The following is a 15,632-nucleotide window of genomic DNA, read 5'->3' as shown; positions in this document are numbered from 1 at the left end:
TACAAATATTATGGAAGAGTGTAAATCTGGAGTAATTCACAACACCAACTGAAGATGACATTGTTAACATAGATTAGTAATTAGCTGAGACAGGATGAACAAGTTTTTATGTTATTTTGTGTTGAAGACAATTATCTTTTGTGTTTTTTTAAAAGCTTATTGGTATTACAATAGTTTGTTAGTTATTAATGTTATGTGTTTTCAAGTTATTGTTTTAGACACAGTTGTTGCTTTATAACGTTAAGGTACATAATTTTTATTGTTTCAGTTTAAGTAATTTTGACAGTTAATTTACAAAATGAAGTATATGACACTTAAGATCTAATGTGTATGATACATTATTGTTTGAGTTCTAAGTATTTTTCACTTATAAAAATGATGTATATGATACATAAGTTATAATATATACATGTACTAATATTGCAGTTATATATTTAGCAACTTGAATTATACGAATGTATATGATACATCATATACATAAACAAACTAATCACATATTAATATTACAGTGCAAAGCACCACTAGAATGTAATATATCAAAATTATAGTTCATAAGGCAGTACACACGAAACATGTAGTACACATTTGAACAAGTCAAGTTTTGGAACACTAGAATAACTCATAAGGGAGTATACACGAAAAATATAACATATTTTCAATCATATGAATGTATCTGATACATAATATACATAAATAAACTCATCTTTAGTTACTGTTACATTGAAACCCAACACTGTTGAATATAATNATTTTTTATTTCCCTGCGTTTTAGGTGTATAATTGTCTAATTTGAATTCCCCATTCCACACGTTTGCAGTTTAACAAAATTTGAATTCAAGTACAAATTTGCAGCCGTATCTATTTGATATTTTGTAGGAGTCTCCTTCTTTCTAATCAGATTTTCTAAGTTTTTAAAGGGTAAACATTTTAGTCTCCTTCTTTCTCTTCATCGTGTGAGTTTACAAATATTATGGAAGAGTGTAAATCTGGAGTAATTCACAACACCAACTGAAGATGACATTGTTAACATAGATTAGTAATTAGCTGAGACAGGATGAACAAGTTTTTATGTTATTTTGTGTTGAAGACAATTATCTTTTGTGTTTTTTTAAAAGCTTATTGGTATTACAATAGTTTGTTAGTTATTAATGTTATGTGTTTTCAAGTTATTGTTTTAGACACAGTTGTTGCTTTATAACGTTAAGGTACATAATTTTTATTGTTTCAGTTTAAGTAATTTTGACAGTTAATTTACAAAATGAAGTATATGACACTTAAGATCTAATGTGTATGATACATTATTGTTTGAGTTTTAAGTATTTTTCACTTATAAAAATGATGTATATGATACATAAGTTATAATATATACATGTACTAATATTGCAGTTATATATTTAGCAACTTGAATTATACGAATGTATATGATACATCATATACATAAACAAACTAATCACAGATTAATATTACAGTGCAAAGCACCACTAGAATGTAATATATCAAAATTATAGTTCATAAGGCAGTACACACGAAACATGTAGTACACATTTGAACAAGTCAAGTTTTGGGACACTAGAATAACTCATAAGGGAGTATACACGAAAAATATAACATATTTTCAATCATATGAATGTATCTGATACATAATATACATAAATAAACTCATCTTTAATTACTGTTACATTGAAACCCAACACTGTTGAATATAATATATCAAATTTATAACTCATAAGGCTGTATACACGAATCATATAGTAAACAATTGAACAAGTCAATTTTTTTGTACACTTGAATAACTAAAAAGACAATATACACGTAACATATAACATATTTTCAATAATATGCATGTATATGATACATCACATACACAAACAAACTCATATAGCATTACTGTTACATTGAAAACGCACCACTGTTGAATCTAGTTATTTATAAAAATTTATCAGTTATATCAATACAAAGCGGATACATGCCGATTCCAGATGCATTCTTTTTTACTTCGAAATAAAGTTTCACACCCATGTCGTTTTTGATTTTCAATGGACATGAGCTTCCCTCGACAATGTATCGTATTTCAATATCCTTTGTAACAGTGTCGATCTCAAGCTCTGATAAAATCAACATTTTCAGATTCACAAATGAAATGGAATGGCCAACAACAATGCCATCAACTTTGTAACCTTCATAATTAACATCGCTTACCCAAATTCCAGAATGCCGCAGCAGAATTGAGATATTCATCTTCAAACCTTTTTTTTTTTTTTTATTTCTTAGTATGCAGATCAACTTTTACAAGAATAATTTTGATTTATGAAGATCATCTGATTTAAAATTTGAATTTACTAATCAGTTACACAAGCTATATAGCATTAATTACGTTATTTCAGTTACAAATAACAGAAATCACGGTAATTACTCCTAATAAATAGCAGCAGATGCAAAATATGATGTATCAGGACTTATGTATCCCGTGCCATTTGGATGTATCCCGCTTCCTTGAATTTTAAGGGATTTTTAGTAATTTCAATTCCAAAAGGGATAAAAGGTTATTTTGTATTTATAATATGTGGTTCCTATAATTTATACAAAAAAAAACTAGATCTATTATTAAAAAATACATAAACTTCATATTAATTTAAATAGAAAATTACCAAAAGAAAAGAAAAGGTTATTACCGCGCTTCTCCACATATAGCTAGTATGGTTTAGTATATAGTCGATAGTGTGCCTATTTTGCATGATTTAAGATAGTTTTTAAAAAAGAAAAACGATTGAGAAGGATCAAATAGATATTAGTATAGCTTAAGATATATTACTGCTTAATGAATATATATTAGTTTTGAAATAATGTTTGGATTTATTATATATTTTGTAGACAAGGATGGAGATTGAAGAGGAAAATATGCTAAAGAAGATCTTGTCCCCCATTTCAAGCAAATATGAAAACGACTCTTATCGTATATATATACATGTTTTACTCATTCTCAGTTTATTTTATCTATGCACTATATAGTATATATGATTCTTCTATTTTCATAATCATTTCTAGCTTACTCAATACAATTAACATTTTGATTCTGAAAAACATTATTATTTATTAAATAAAATCAATTATTACAAGTTATATGTATACGCACATTATAAACACATATTAATTGTGAAAAAAAATTGTTCTTCGAAATCTAAATATTGCAAACACATGACCATGACGTTGAATGTGTTTGTTGAGTAAATTAACTAATTAATGTGATCCAATCCCTTGTTGTAGAAGCAAACTAACATTAGGTGGGAGGTTCTTATCACTAAAATTATATATATATATATATATATATATATATATATGCTAAAATTTAGGAGGTGTTTTATATTTATATAAAAATTAATTAGATGGTGCTTAATTCATTTCATGCCAATATAACATGAACTTATATCCATATTTTATTTTGTTTTTTGTTTTGTAAATAGTAGTTAAGTTTACTACTATACTACCTAATTAAGCTCATTTCATGGCTCTCAAGTCATCAATACTAAAATCACATATAATTTAGTTATTTAGCAAGGACATACTATTATCATCGGAGGGCAGATTTTAGGGCATAATATTTCCATTCTATGACGATATATAATCATATCCAATATTCATTTTGATAAGTAGTTATTTTGGTCCTATCCAACTATGAGATTTACCTCTGGAAAAAAAATCCCCAAGTTTATAGACTGCTGATCTAAGTCTTCCTAGTTACAACATAAATATATTTAAAGGATTATTAATTTATCAATTTTATAGTTTACCCTAATTCTCCTTTAATTCACTTAAACTTCTGGCAATAAATAATGATAAAGAATAATTGTAGGTTAGGTTAGGTAGTAAAGCCAAATGGATCGGTAAAGACTAATACCAGTAATTAATAGTCTCTAAGAGGAATATATTATTATTATTATTTATAATACATGAGCCAGCCCACAAAAAGAATAGTTGACCAATAAAATTATTTGGAAGCTGTCATTTTTAATGTGTTAGTTAATTGATTTGCAAATTGTAGACTCTTTAAATCAAAATTTGAATTTCCTAGCTAAAACACAGAATAATTGCATCAAATGGTACGGTGTTGAAGTTTAAAATTTTACTGAAATTTCAAATTTCATGTAGCTCATAGCTTGAGTCAAAAATATATTCATGCGTGAATTAAATAACTTGTGGTTAGTCATTGGTAACATGAATCTTTAAGATGAATACGTATGTATATAAAAGAAAAATGTTGCACTCAACATATTTGTTTGGGCCGGATGACAGTTTTTTGGGAATCAAAAATACAGGGGAATTATATTGATGCTAGTTAAATAGGTACACTACACCAAAGATAATTTTTAGTGACAATAAAAATGTATATTGATAAAAAGTTTTTAAATTTTTATCCATATTAGTTAATTGTCATTGAATCAAATGCCGTTATACACTTTTAAAAATGTTTACTAAGAGTGCTAATTGTCTCTAAATAAATATATTCATCGGCAATTAGAATAGGAAAACTTACATAAATATACTATAAATTTACCATTTATAGCAATAACATTTTTTTCAGTCGATCACTTTTTAATTCATTTATGATACAAGTTTAATACATATTATAAAGAACAATTTGTTATTCACATATAATACAAGTTTTAATGATGGATAATCATTTATCACACATTTCGATACACTTATAATACAATTTTTTACCAAACAAACATAATACATATCAAAAAACAATTATAGTTCATATATGTTGCATACATAATTCACTTTTAATACACATTGCAGATTTAACATAATATTACTATAGTAATAAATAAAATGTATTGCTAATTATTTATTAAATTGTACTAATACATGCAATTTTTCCACTAAAAATATTGTCATAAGTGTTTTTTTTTTTGTTATAGTGATAGAATACATTAACCCTGCTTAATTTCGAGGTCATTCGATAATTATAATATTTTTAGGTTGGTGAAACAGAAGCATACATGCATGTCAATTTTCAAGAAAAAAGTTATTATAGGATGGTAGATAGATCAATTTCCTCATACAACCAATTAGCTAGGTAGCAGTCTAATCAACTATATATATTTATACATAAGTAATTATAGTATTAACGTCCTTTAAAACGTTTCCTATGGTCCAATCAGAATGCAAAATTAAAGGGTAAGGAAAAAAAACATTTTCTTACTAATATAATTAATTAAAGCCAATTGGAAGAGTGTTAGGTGAAAATTGAAAGCTCATCGATGGCTTTAATTATTTGGACTTCCATCTATATAGATGTAGTAATATAATCTCTTTCCCCCTTTTCTTTTTTTGGTATTCTAGTTATCATCTTATTAAATTGTATTAATTAATCATCTAATAATCTTTACGTGACTATATATATCTCTTCTTCTTTCAACTTTTTGTTTTCTCTTCATTTTGCCAGAAATGAATGGAGTACTACATTAATGTTCAAACGGGATAGAAAATGTTCAATATACGTTATCAGTTCTATTATAGCTAGAAAATCGATAAGTCGTTAAACTCAATCTATCAAAAAAGCATTGCGGAGAATTAATGTATGAGTCGTGTATATATATATAATATAACCCGTTATGAAGGATTGGACCATGCATTCATATTTGATCTATCTCGTAATTTAATTTGATAAATGTGAATTAATCTTTATTTCCAAGCTTACATATATAATAACCATGTTCGGTCCAAGAACATAATGTGATAGATCTCACATTTTATAAAAGTATAATACTATTAACAAAACAGTATAACAATAACATATTTCATAAAATCCAAAGAAATAGAGTCGAAGAATAAGGTAAAACAGTATTTAGAGATATTACAAATTACATTATTTTTGCGTTGAAAAATAATTCCCCCCCCCCCCCTCACACACACACACAAAACTAGTCAATTCCGTGTTAAGTGACACCTCTATTAACTAGGATTCCTAAATACTTATTTAGATAAGATTATTAGGTTTGGAATTAAGTCCTTTTTTAAGCAATGAGTTGTTATAAAAGTAGAACCCCATGTGATTTTGTTCTTACCAGTGTATAATTTTCAAATCTATAATATATTGGAGGAGAGAAAAAGGAGTAATTTGCATTAATATTTTCCACATGGATTAGGTGCGCTCAAAAAAATGAAATTGTTCTTTTTTTTGTTTTTGTTTGAAGAAGAAGCATGCTCTATATATGTGACAAAACAATGGGGTCATGATGGAAATGGAAAAATAAAATTAATTCAACGATAATTCTAGACAAGTTTTTTCTTTAATTGAGATATCAATTAGTAGGTTAATGTTAGTTGTATGACTAATAGGTTCTTTTAAAAATATAACCTCCATTATTCGTCCAAAATCAGATGGAATATGATATATATTAATATATATATATATACACATTTCAATAATTGGACAGTTACATTGACTCAAATTTTAAATAAAATTATTTTTTGAAGATGCAAGGATGTCGGTACAATACTTTTTATGCATTTTTTGTAAATATAAATTGTGTATTTTATTTCGTAAAGTAAAATAATCGTCTTTAAAATTTTTAGTCATTTATAAATTTAAGTATCTGCATTACGAATTTATGTCAATAAAAAAGTTCATATAAAAACAATTTCATAATCAATATTAAAATGCGAGATTTCTAACTAAAAATTAATACCACTCCACGGAGTGCTAGTGTGCACTATCCACTAGGATATTATTTACATGAGTGAACCTTTTCGGTTATTCTTAATACTATTATTTTTATTTTTTATTATTTAAATGGTCTGTATTAGTATTTAATATTTCCTCTTATATTTTGAAATTACGGAAAAAGTCTTAAACCAAACTAATTACCGACCAAACATGTAGATCATGCTTGTTTGTTTATTTATTTGTAACCATACAAGATATATAGTTGACGAACAACAAATAATATAATTAGTGAGACATTGCCTTCTACGAAGGTGATATTAATAATACATAAAACATGATCCTCCATGTGATCCTACTTCAAATAATTTTTTTTTATATTTTTCAAATTTCAGTTGAAAATCAAAGAGGTGGACAATGTATGGCCAAGCATTATTCTAGCAGTATCCTCTCCAAAATATATCAATATATATAATTTCACCACATTCAAAGGAATCAACCATCAAAACATGATATAATTAATTATGTACTATTAAATTTGAACTTTTATTTGGATACAAAATTTTAATCAATGGATGAAAAATCATAATATTCTTTTTTACCTTATTTGCATTATTTTTTCCTTCAAGGAAAGGAAGCGCAATACATTTTCTATAATAATTTTTTGTTTTTCTTAAAGGAAATAACTCTGGACTTTTATAAATTGAATCTCCTCCTTACTTTTTTTCTTTCTCTTATGAAAAAAACTCTTTTTTAACCTATATATGTAATATACTCTTATTTTACTTTATTATCTAATTTACTCTGTATCGTTCATTTAAGAATTTTTGCATGTTATTGTACATGATTATTTCGGTTCCAACAAATTGCGCTCTTGTAAATGTAAATGTGGGAACATAAAGAGAAATAGTGATATTTACTTTTAGTTAAGGATTTAAAGATGAAAAACATATTAAATTTATGAATAAATTAAAGTATATGTCTGTCTTATCGAAATAGCTAAAACAATAGTATATAATTTGCTTGGGGAGCGTGAAATTAGTTTCCGTTACCTCAAACAATATATAATTTATTATGTTCAAGTAATAAATTAATATAATATTATATATGTGTATCGTTCATAAAATTTCAATTGTTTTTCTAACAATTAATGTATATATGCAGTTTCAAGATTTTAATAATATTCTTTATAACTCAAACTTTTATCCGTCAGAAATGGCACGTAGATTCAAGCCTAATTAATGCACTAAATTAGAGTATTCTGTAGACCGTTAGACGTAGAAACTAAAATCATCGTTTATTTCTTCATCATAATTTTGAAATCATGTTATTTGTTATTAAAGTTATGTTTTTCTATAAACAACGTATTAGAAAGATTTTATATTTATTGTCCGTTTAATAATAAAAATATATTACTATAATAAATAAAAATTTGTGCATCTTAAGAAAAATTAAATATTACTCCTATAGATTAAAAGAAAGATATATATTGAAGGATTGTTAATGAACAATAATTCTCACAATGATATAATATACATATGAATGTGGAGTTGCTTTAATTTGGAATGTAAGAAACTAAGAGTGAGTGTTATTTTTGTTTGTTTGAAAACGATGGAACAACAAAATTGTAATAGGTAGGCATAAAATACCCTTTTGGTTACCTCTTTCTATCGTGTTAATAAATTGTTATATGTTAGGTGTTTTTTTTTGGCTAACTAGATCACCAATTGCTTCCACATGCACTTGATCCTACCTCATCATGGATATCACATGCACCTTCAAAAATTATACTCATATCATTGCATTATAACGAAAAGAAAACTATATACTATAACAAGTACTCTTCCATTGTGGAGAAGTAGTGGGATCGGATCACAAAGGGGCACATATGATTCTTGATTTACGAAAGAAAACAAGAAATTCTTAAAAATAGATGTGAATCTAGAATCGAATTTATTAACTATATAATATGCATGAAAATAAAATAAATGAACATGTATATATTAATTTTGAATATACCCACTAACTCTATATTAAGGATTACCTATTGGATGAGAAAGAAACGTTATCGACTCAGTCAACTTCTCCAAATTACAACTCAAGTCTCTCTAATTTCGTTATTTTAATACATATTAATTTTAGTTTTACAAGGACATATATTTAAATAATAATTAAAACGCACCATGTCTGTTTTTTTGCAGATTGTGTTATCCCTGTTGCAAACATATATTTTTAACTAAAGGAAGAAGGAAATTTAATTTCTGAAAGGTTTAACAATTTGTAAAAAAAAAAAAAAGTGGCGTAACGGTTTATATTATAAGCAAAGTAAAGTCAACTAATTAGTAATTAATTAAGTATATAGATATATATATTAAGTAAATTTTGAATTAGTAGTAGTAGGCTATACCAAGTCATTTTCTTTTCTGATACAAAAAAAAAAAGAAAAATTTACTAATAAAGAAACATGAATCTTTTGAATTACATAATAAACGCGGTATTGTAATTTTTGAATAAGTAGTAGTGCATACCAAGTCTCTTTAAACAAGTTTTAATTTCTTGCATTGAATATTATATTGAACATATATATTATTTTTTAAGTTATCTAGCTCTCAAGTGAACAAAATGCTTCTCTAATTGATGATGAAGAAACATTAATTTTATTTATATTTATCATGTAGGAAATGCCATTTGGAATTCTTGAGATGTTTTAATGTCAAACTAAATGTCGTATTCATAGGTTTCTTGTGGACTATTTTCCAGTTGGCAAACAAATAAAAATTTTCTATAGCCATCAACATTCAACACACTGGCTTATATATTTTCAAGAAAATATTTGTTTTTGTTTACATAAAGTGAATTAATGTATATATCTTATATGCCTTAACTTCAATGAGTTTCAAATGCCTAAATATCTGAAAGATCTCTTCTTGTTTAGTTTATTGACCATATCTTAACATTAATATAAAGGTGAAGGTGCTGTATTTTAACTTTAATGTGTCTAACCATTTGCGGTCGCACGTGCATTAGTTATTTGATGTCCAAGTGCCATCAAATAAATCGCAATTCAAATTAATCAAAATTTAAATTTGCACTTCAATAAAATAAAATAAAAAAGTAAGGTTTCATTATTAATCCCTTTGAACACCAATTTGGAAAACATATCCAAATTAAAGGCAACTCTACCTACCTTTATCTCATAGGATACCCCAACCCCAACCCCACCACGGCGGCTAGCATATAGAAGACAACAATAAAGACCAAACTGTATGATCTCACTAGTAAATAGAAGCATCTAATATATTGAACAGTGAAAAATAAAGTTAAAACAAGAATAGTTTTTCCCCCTATTATTACATAATAATTAATTGTGTTGTATTCTTTTTGTAAATAAATCTATGTAGCAGGTAGCCACTTGTTAGACAATGGAAAATTCATAGTGATGGAGAAGAAAAATAATAAAAAATAAAAATAGAGTAAGTCCAGCTGTATAGAGTTCATATTTTGAATAGTCTTTATTCTCACAATCAGACAAATCGAATTGGTGGCAATTGACAGCTCCACATTAACGACTGGTAGTGTTACTATAAATATTTTGCCCATTGCTTCTCATTTAGCCATCACTACTTCTCTTTCTGGCTCTTCCAAAGAGTCTTGTTGTACATCCCCACATTTGAGGAACTGGTGGTGCATTATCCCTGCTAGTAATGAGGCTTTTCGCTGGCGGCCCCGGCCGGGGTCGTCATTATTTGCCACATATCTTAGTGGCCATTTTGGCTCTTGTTGATATTGTTTCTGCTGACCCTTACATATATGCCTCTCCACCACCACCGTATGTGTACAAGTCTCCACCACCTCCTTCTCCCTCTCCACCACCACCATACGTGTACAAGTCCCCGCCACCTCCTTCTCCCTCTCCTCCACCACCGTACGTGTACAAGTCCCCACCACCTCCTTCTCCCTCTCCTCCACCACCATACGTGTACAAGTCCCCACCACCACCATCACCTTCTCCACCACCACCACCATCACCCTCTCCTCCACCACCTTACTACTATAAATCACCTCCTCCACCCTCACCATCTCCTCCACCACCTTACTACTACAAGTCCCCACCACCTCCATCACCTTCACCACCACCACCTTACTATTACAAGTCTCCACCACCTCCATCACCTTCCCCACCACCACCATACTACTACAAGTCTCCACCACCTCCATCACCCTCGCCACCACCACCTTACTACTACAAGTCCCCACCACCACCTGATCCCTCACCACCACCACCTTACTACTACAAGTCTCCACCACCTCCATCACCATCACCACCTCCACCTTATTACTACAAGTCTCCTCCACCACCTTCACCATCACCACCTCCACCTTATTACTACAAGTCTCCTCCACCACCTTCACCATCACCTCCACCACCATACTACTATTCTTCCCCACCACCACCCAAGAAATCACCTCCTCCACCATACTACTATTCTTCCCCACCACCACCCAAGAAATCACCTCCTCCACCATACTACTACTCCTCTCCTCCACCACCCAAGAAGTCACCTCCACCCCCATACTACTACAGCTCTCCACCACCACCAGTTAAGTCACCACCACCCCCATACTACTACTCTTCCCCTCCACCACCTACTCCTTACTATCCTCCTCATCATTCCTTGATCGTTAAGGTTGTCGGAAAAGTCTATTGCTACAGATGCTATGACTGGAAATACCCAAAGAAATCCCATGACAAGAAGCACCTCAAAGGTATTACTACACACATTTTCTCTTACATTATCTTTTATTTGTGAATATATTATTCTCTTTGATCGAAATTAATGTGTCTTGCCTGCTTAATAATATACCATACATGCATGATACATGCTTGAATTTGAAGGCATCACCTTATTCGTGCCTTTAGACACTTAAATTTTATTTAACCAACATTCTTCTATATTTATTTATTGTGAAAGTGAAGGACTATTAACACTTGATTCTCAAAATGGAAGTGATATTATTTAAGTAAAATCTTGTATAGAGAGTTAATTAATGTTAAGGTTGAATTTTTAAAAAATTATATTTTTTCTATTTATCCCAAGTATGTGGTTCGATCTCCTTACTTTAAAGAATTAGCTCAACTCTTTATTATATTAATTACATAAAGATGAGAAAGTTGATGAATGCACTAAATATATTTGTTAAACAATGTCTTTAAAACCATTGGAGGAGTTTTTAACAACTGAATATATCATGAGAAAACATCAAAGTTAAAAGTAAGAAAGCATTGTCACTTAATTATGCTTACCATACAAAAAGCAAACCTGAGATATACATTCATTGATTGTGCAATTATTTGTGGTATAATATACTATGATTTTCTTTTACATGATTGTTCAATTATTTTTGGTATTGTATTATATTAAAATATACAATATGGTTAAAAAAAAAGAGTCTTCATTGGCTCACCAAAAGCAGTAATTGAATACAGATGGATAGATTCTTGACTTTTGAATTTCTTATTAGATAAAGAGGGGAAAAAATATGAATTAGTGGATAATGAACTTTTAATCATGCGCTGGAAGGAACACAAAGTTGATTATTGTAGCTAGTGGTCAAAATAGGCTTAATATATGTCTATATGACACGTACAATTATTAAGTACTAACTAATTTTTCACACTTGGTATAGGTGCTGTTGTTGAGGTGACATGCAAGGTTGGTGACAAGAAAATCAAGAGCTATGGTACCACTAAGATTAATGGAAAATATAGCATAACTGTTGAAGGATTTGATTATGCCAAATATGGAGCAGATGCATGCAAGGCTAAACTCCACAAAGCACCAAAGGATTCAAAATGTAACATCGCCACAGATCTTCATTGGGGCATCAAGGGTGCTAAACTCAAAGTGAAGTCAAAGAATCACTATGAAGTTGTGCTCTCTGCTAAACCATTTGCTTATGCTCCAAAAACTCCATATCAAGAATGCATGAAGCCTAAGCCAACCCCAACTCCTTACTACTACAAATCTCCTCCACCTCCATCACCAAAATACGTGTACAAGTCCCCACCTCCTCCTTCACCAAAATATGTGTACAAGTCACCACCACCTCCATCACCAAAGTACGTGTACAAGTCACCACCTCCTCCATCACCTAAATACGTATACAAGTCACCACCACCTCCATCACCAAAGTACGTGTACAAGTCACCACCTCCTCCATCACCTAAATACGTATACAAGTCACCACCACCTCCATCACCAAAGTACGTGTACAAGTCACCACCTCCTCCATCACCTAAATACGTATACAAGTCACCACCACCTCCATCACCAAAGTACGTGTACAAGTCACCACCTCCTCCATCACCTAAATACGTATACAAGTCACCACCACCTCCATCACCAAAGTACGTGTACAAGTCACCACCTCCTCCATCACCTAAATACGTATACAAGTCACCACCACCTCCATCACCAAAGTACGTGTACAAGTCACCACCTCCTCCATCACCTAAATACGTATACAAGTCACCACCACCTCCATCACCAAAGTACGTGTACAAGTCACCACCTCCTCCATCACCTAAATACGTATACAAGTCACCACCACCTCCATCACCAAAGTACGTGTACAAGTCACCACCTCCTCCATCACCTAAATACGTATACAAGTCACCACCACCTCCATCACCAAAGTACGTGTACAAGTCACCACCTCCTCCATCACCTAAATACGTATACAAGTCACCACCACCTCCATCACCAAAGTACGTGTACAAGTCACCACCTCCTCCATCACCTAAATACGTGTACAAGTCACCACCACCTCCATCACCAAAGTACGTGTACAAGTCACCACCTCCTCCATCACCTAAATACGTGTACAAATCTCCACCACCTCCCTCACCTAAGTACGTGTACAAGTCCCCACCACCACCATCACCTAAATACGTCTATAAGTCCCCACCTCCTCCATCACCAAAGTACGTATACAAGTCTCCACCACCTCCTTCACCTAAATACGTCTACAAGTCCCCTCCTCCTCCATCACCTAAATACGTCTACAAGTCCCCACCACCACCACCATACTATTACAAGTCTCCTCCACCACCATCACCATCACCACCACCACCATACTATTACAAGTCTCCTCCACCACCATCGCCATCACCTCCACCTCCCTACTACTACAAGTCTCCACCACCACCATCGCCATCTCCTCCACCTCCCTACTACTACAAGTCTCCACCACCACCATCGCCATCTCCTCCTCCACCATACTATTACAAGTCTCCTCCACCACCATCACCATCACCTCCACCTCCCTACTACTACAAGTCTCCTCCACCACCATCACCATCACCCCCACCTCCCTACTACTACAAGTCTCCACCACCACCAGACCCATCTCCTCCACCACCATACTATTACAAGTCTCCTCCACCACCATCACCATCACCACCACCTCCATACTACTACAAATCTCCTCCTCCACCATCCCCATCACCACCACCTCCATACTACTACAAGTCCCCACCACCACCATCACCATCACCTCCACCTCCCTACTACTACATGTCTCCTCCACCACCATCGCCATCTCCTCCTCCACCATACTACTACAAGTCCCCACCACCACCATCCCCATCTCCTCCTCCACCATACTACTACAAGTCCCCACCACCACCATCCCCATCACCTCCACCTCCCTACTACTACAAGTCTCCTCCACCACCATCGCCATCTCCTCCACCACCATACTACTACAAGTCCCCACCACCACCATCCCCATCTCCTCCTCCACCATACTACTACAAATCACCACCTCCACCATCGCCATCTCCTCCTCCACCATACTACTACAAGTCTCCACCACCACCAGACCCATCTCCCCCACCACCATACTACTACAAGTCTCCTCCACCACCATCGCCATCACCCCCACCTCCATACTACTACAAATCACCCCCACCACCATCCCCATCACCTCCACCTCCCTATTATTACAAGTCTCCTCCACCACCATCACCATCTCCTCCTCCACCATACTACTACAAGTCCCCACCACCACCATCACCGTCTCCTCCTCCACCATACTACTACAAATCACCACCACCCCCATCACCATCACCACCCCCTCCCTACTACTACCACTCTCCACCTCCACCCGTGAAGTCTCCTCCTCCTCCATACTACTACAGCTCACCTCCCCCACCCGTAAAATCACCTCCCCCTCCAGTATACATCTATGGTTCTCCACCACCACCAGTCCACTACTAAGCAGTTGGAAAAGCTTGGCCATTTTCCACAACCACTCAAGTAAGTTGAATTTTACTTTAAAATGTCTTTGTTAATTTTACCTAAGATAAAGGTCTCTAATTAATATCAACTATTGTTTGCAGATTTCAGTTTCAGTCACAAAATAAGTGATGGGTTCTTGAGGAGAAGATTAATAGTTCCATGTTCAAATGCAATTAATAAGATGTTCAACTTTGCAATTGAGAGGTTGATTCCTAGTGACTTGGACCACTTTGCTTCTACTTCTCTGGTTTCCTTATTACACATTGTTCTCTGTGTGTCTTCACGTGGAAAGTGGCTTAAATAGTTGGAAATAGTAATTATACATCATCTAGTGTACAATTTCATATGTTGCTTCTTTATAGTAATAATAATTTATTATTATTATATGTATAGGCTTTGTAATTTGATTCGTTTTGCTCTTAATTATTGTTGGCCGTCTCCTAGTGCCTACTTGTGCTTTTGTGCACCAAATCAATAAAGAGATGAATTTTGCTCACTTTGGTTTTATTTTTCCATCAATTTTTCTCGATCGATAAATAATACAACCCTCTTCATTCATTACATGTGATGATAATTATTATATATATATATATATATAATAATATATATATATTCTTCCTCTTCTTCATAACATGTGATGATAATTAATCATTTCCGAA

General features: G+C 32.3%; 1 protein-coding gene across 2 annotated transcripts; it reads left to right on the top strand.

Moving 5' to 3' along the window:
- The first annotated feature begins 10,290 nt into the window (after positions 1 to 10,290).
- Positions 10,291 to 15,469, top strand: LOC107031093 (extensin-2-like). 2 transcript variants are annotated; one of them, XM_015232311.2, is made up of 4 exons: positions 10,291 to 11,437; positions 12,359 to 14,537; positions 14,730 to 14,991; positions 15,075 to 15,469. In XM_015232311.2, exons 1-3 carry the CDS (start codon positions 10,375 to 10,377, stop codon positions 14,950 to 14,952), a joined length of 3,465 nt encoding a protein of 1,154 aa, XP_015087797.1. In that variant the 5' UTR covers positions 10,291 to 10,374; the 3' UTR covers positions 14,953 to 14,991; positions 15,075 to 15,469. The 2 variants fall into 2 exon arrangements, with proteins under 2 accessions (XP_015087797.1, XP_015087795.1); XM_015232309.2 differs by having other exon boundaries at positions 12,359 to 14,991.
- The last annotated feature ends 163 nt before the right edge of the window (positions 15,470 to 15,632 follow it).

This window comes from Solanum pennellii, chromosome 9 (assembly GCF_001406875.1).
Source record: "Solanum pennellii chromosome 9, SPENNV200".
In the NCBI taxonomy this organism is placed as follows: domain Eukaryota; kingdom Viridiplantae; phylum Streptophyta; class Magnoliopsida; order Solanales; family Solanaceae; genus Solanum; species Solanum pennellii.
The sequence above is the reverse complement of the archived record's forward strand: the minus strand, read 5'-3'. Positions and strand labels throughout refer to the sequence as shown.

Bases quoted from the DNA above. Each gene is read 5' to 3' on its own strand.
- LOC107031093 (XM_015232309.2), top strand. From the start codon at position 10,375: ATGAGGCTTTTCGCTGGCGGCCCCGGCCGGGGTCGTCATTATTTGCCA. The intron at 11,438-12,358 runs GTATTACTACAC...CACTTGGTATAG, and splicing joins TGACAAGAAGCACCTCAAAG to GTGCTGTTGTTGAGGTGACA.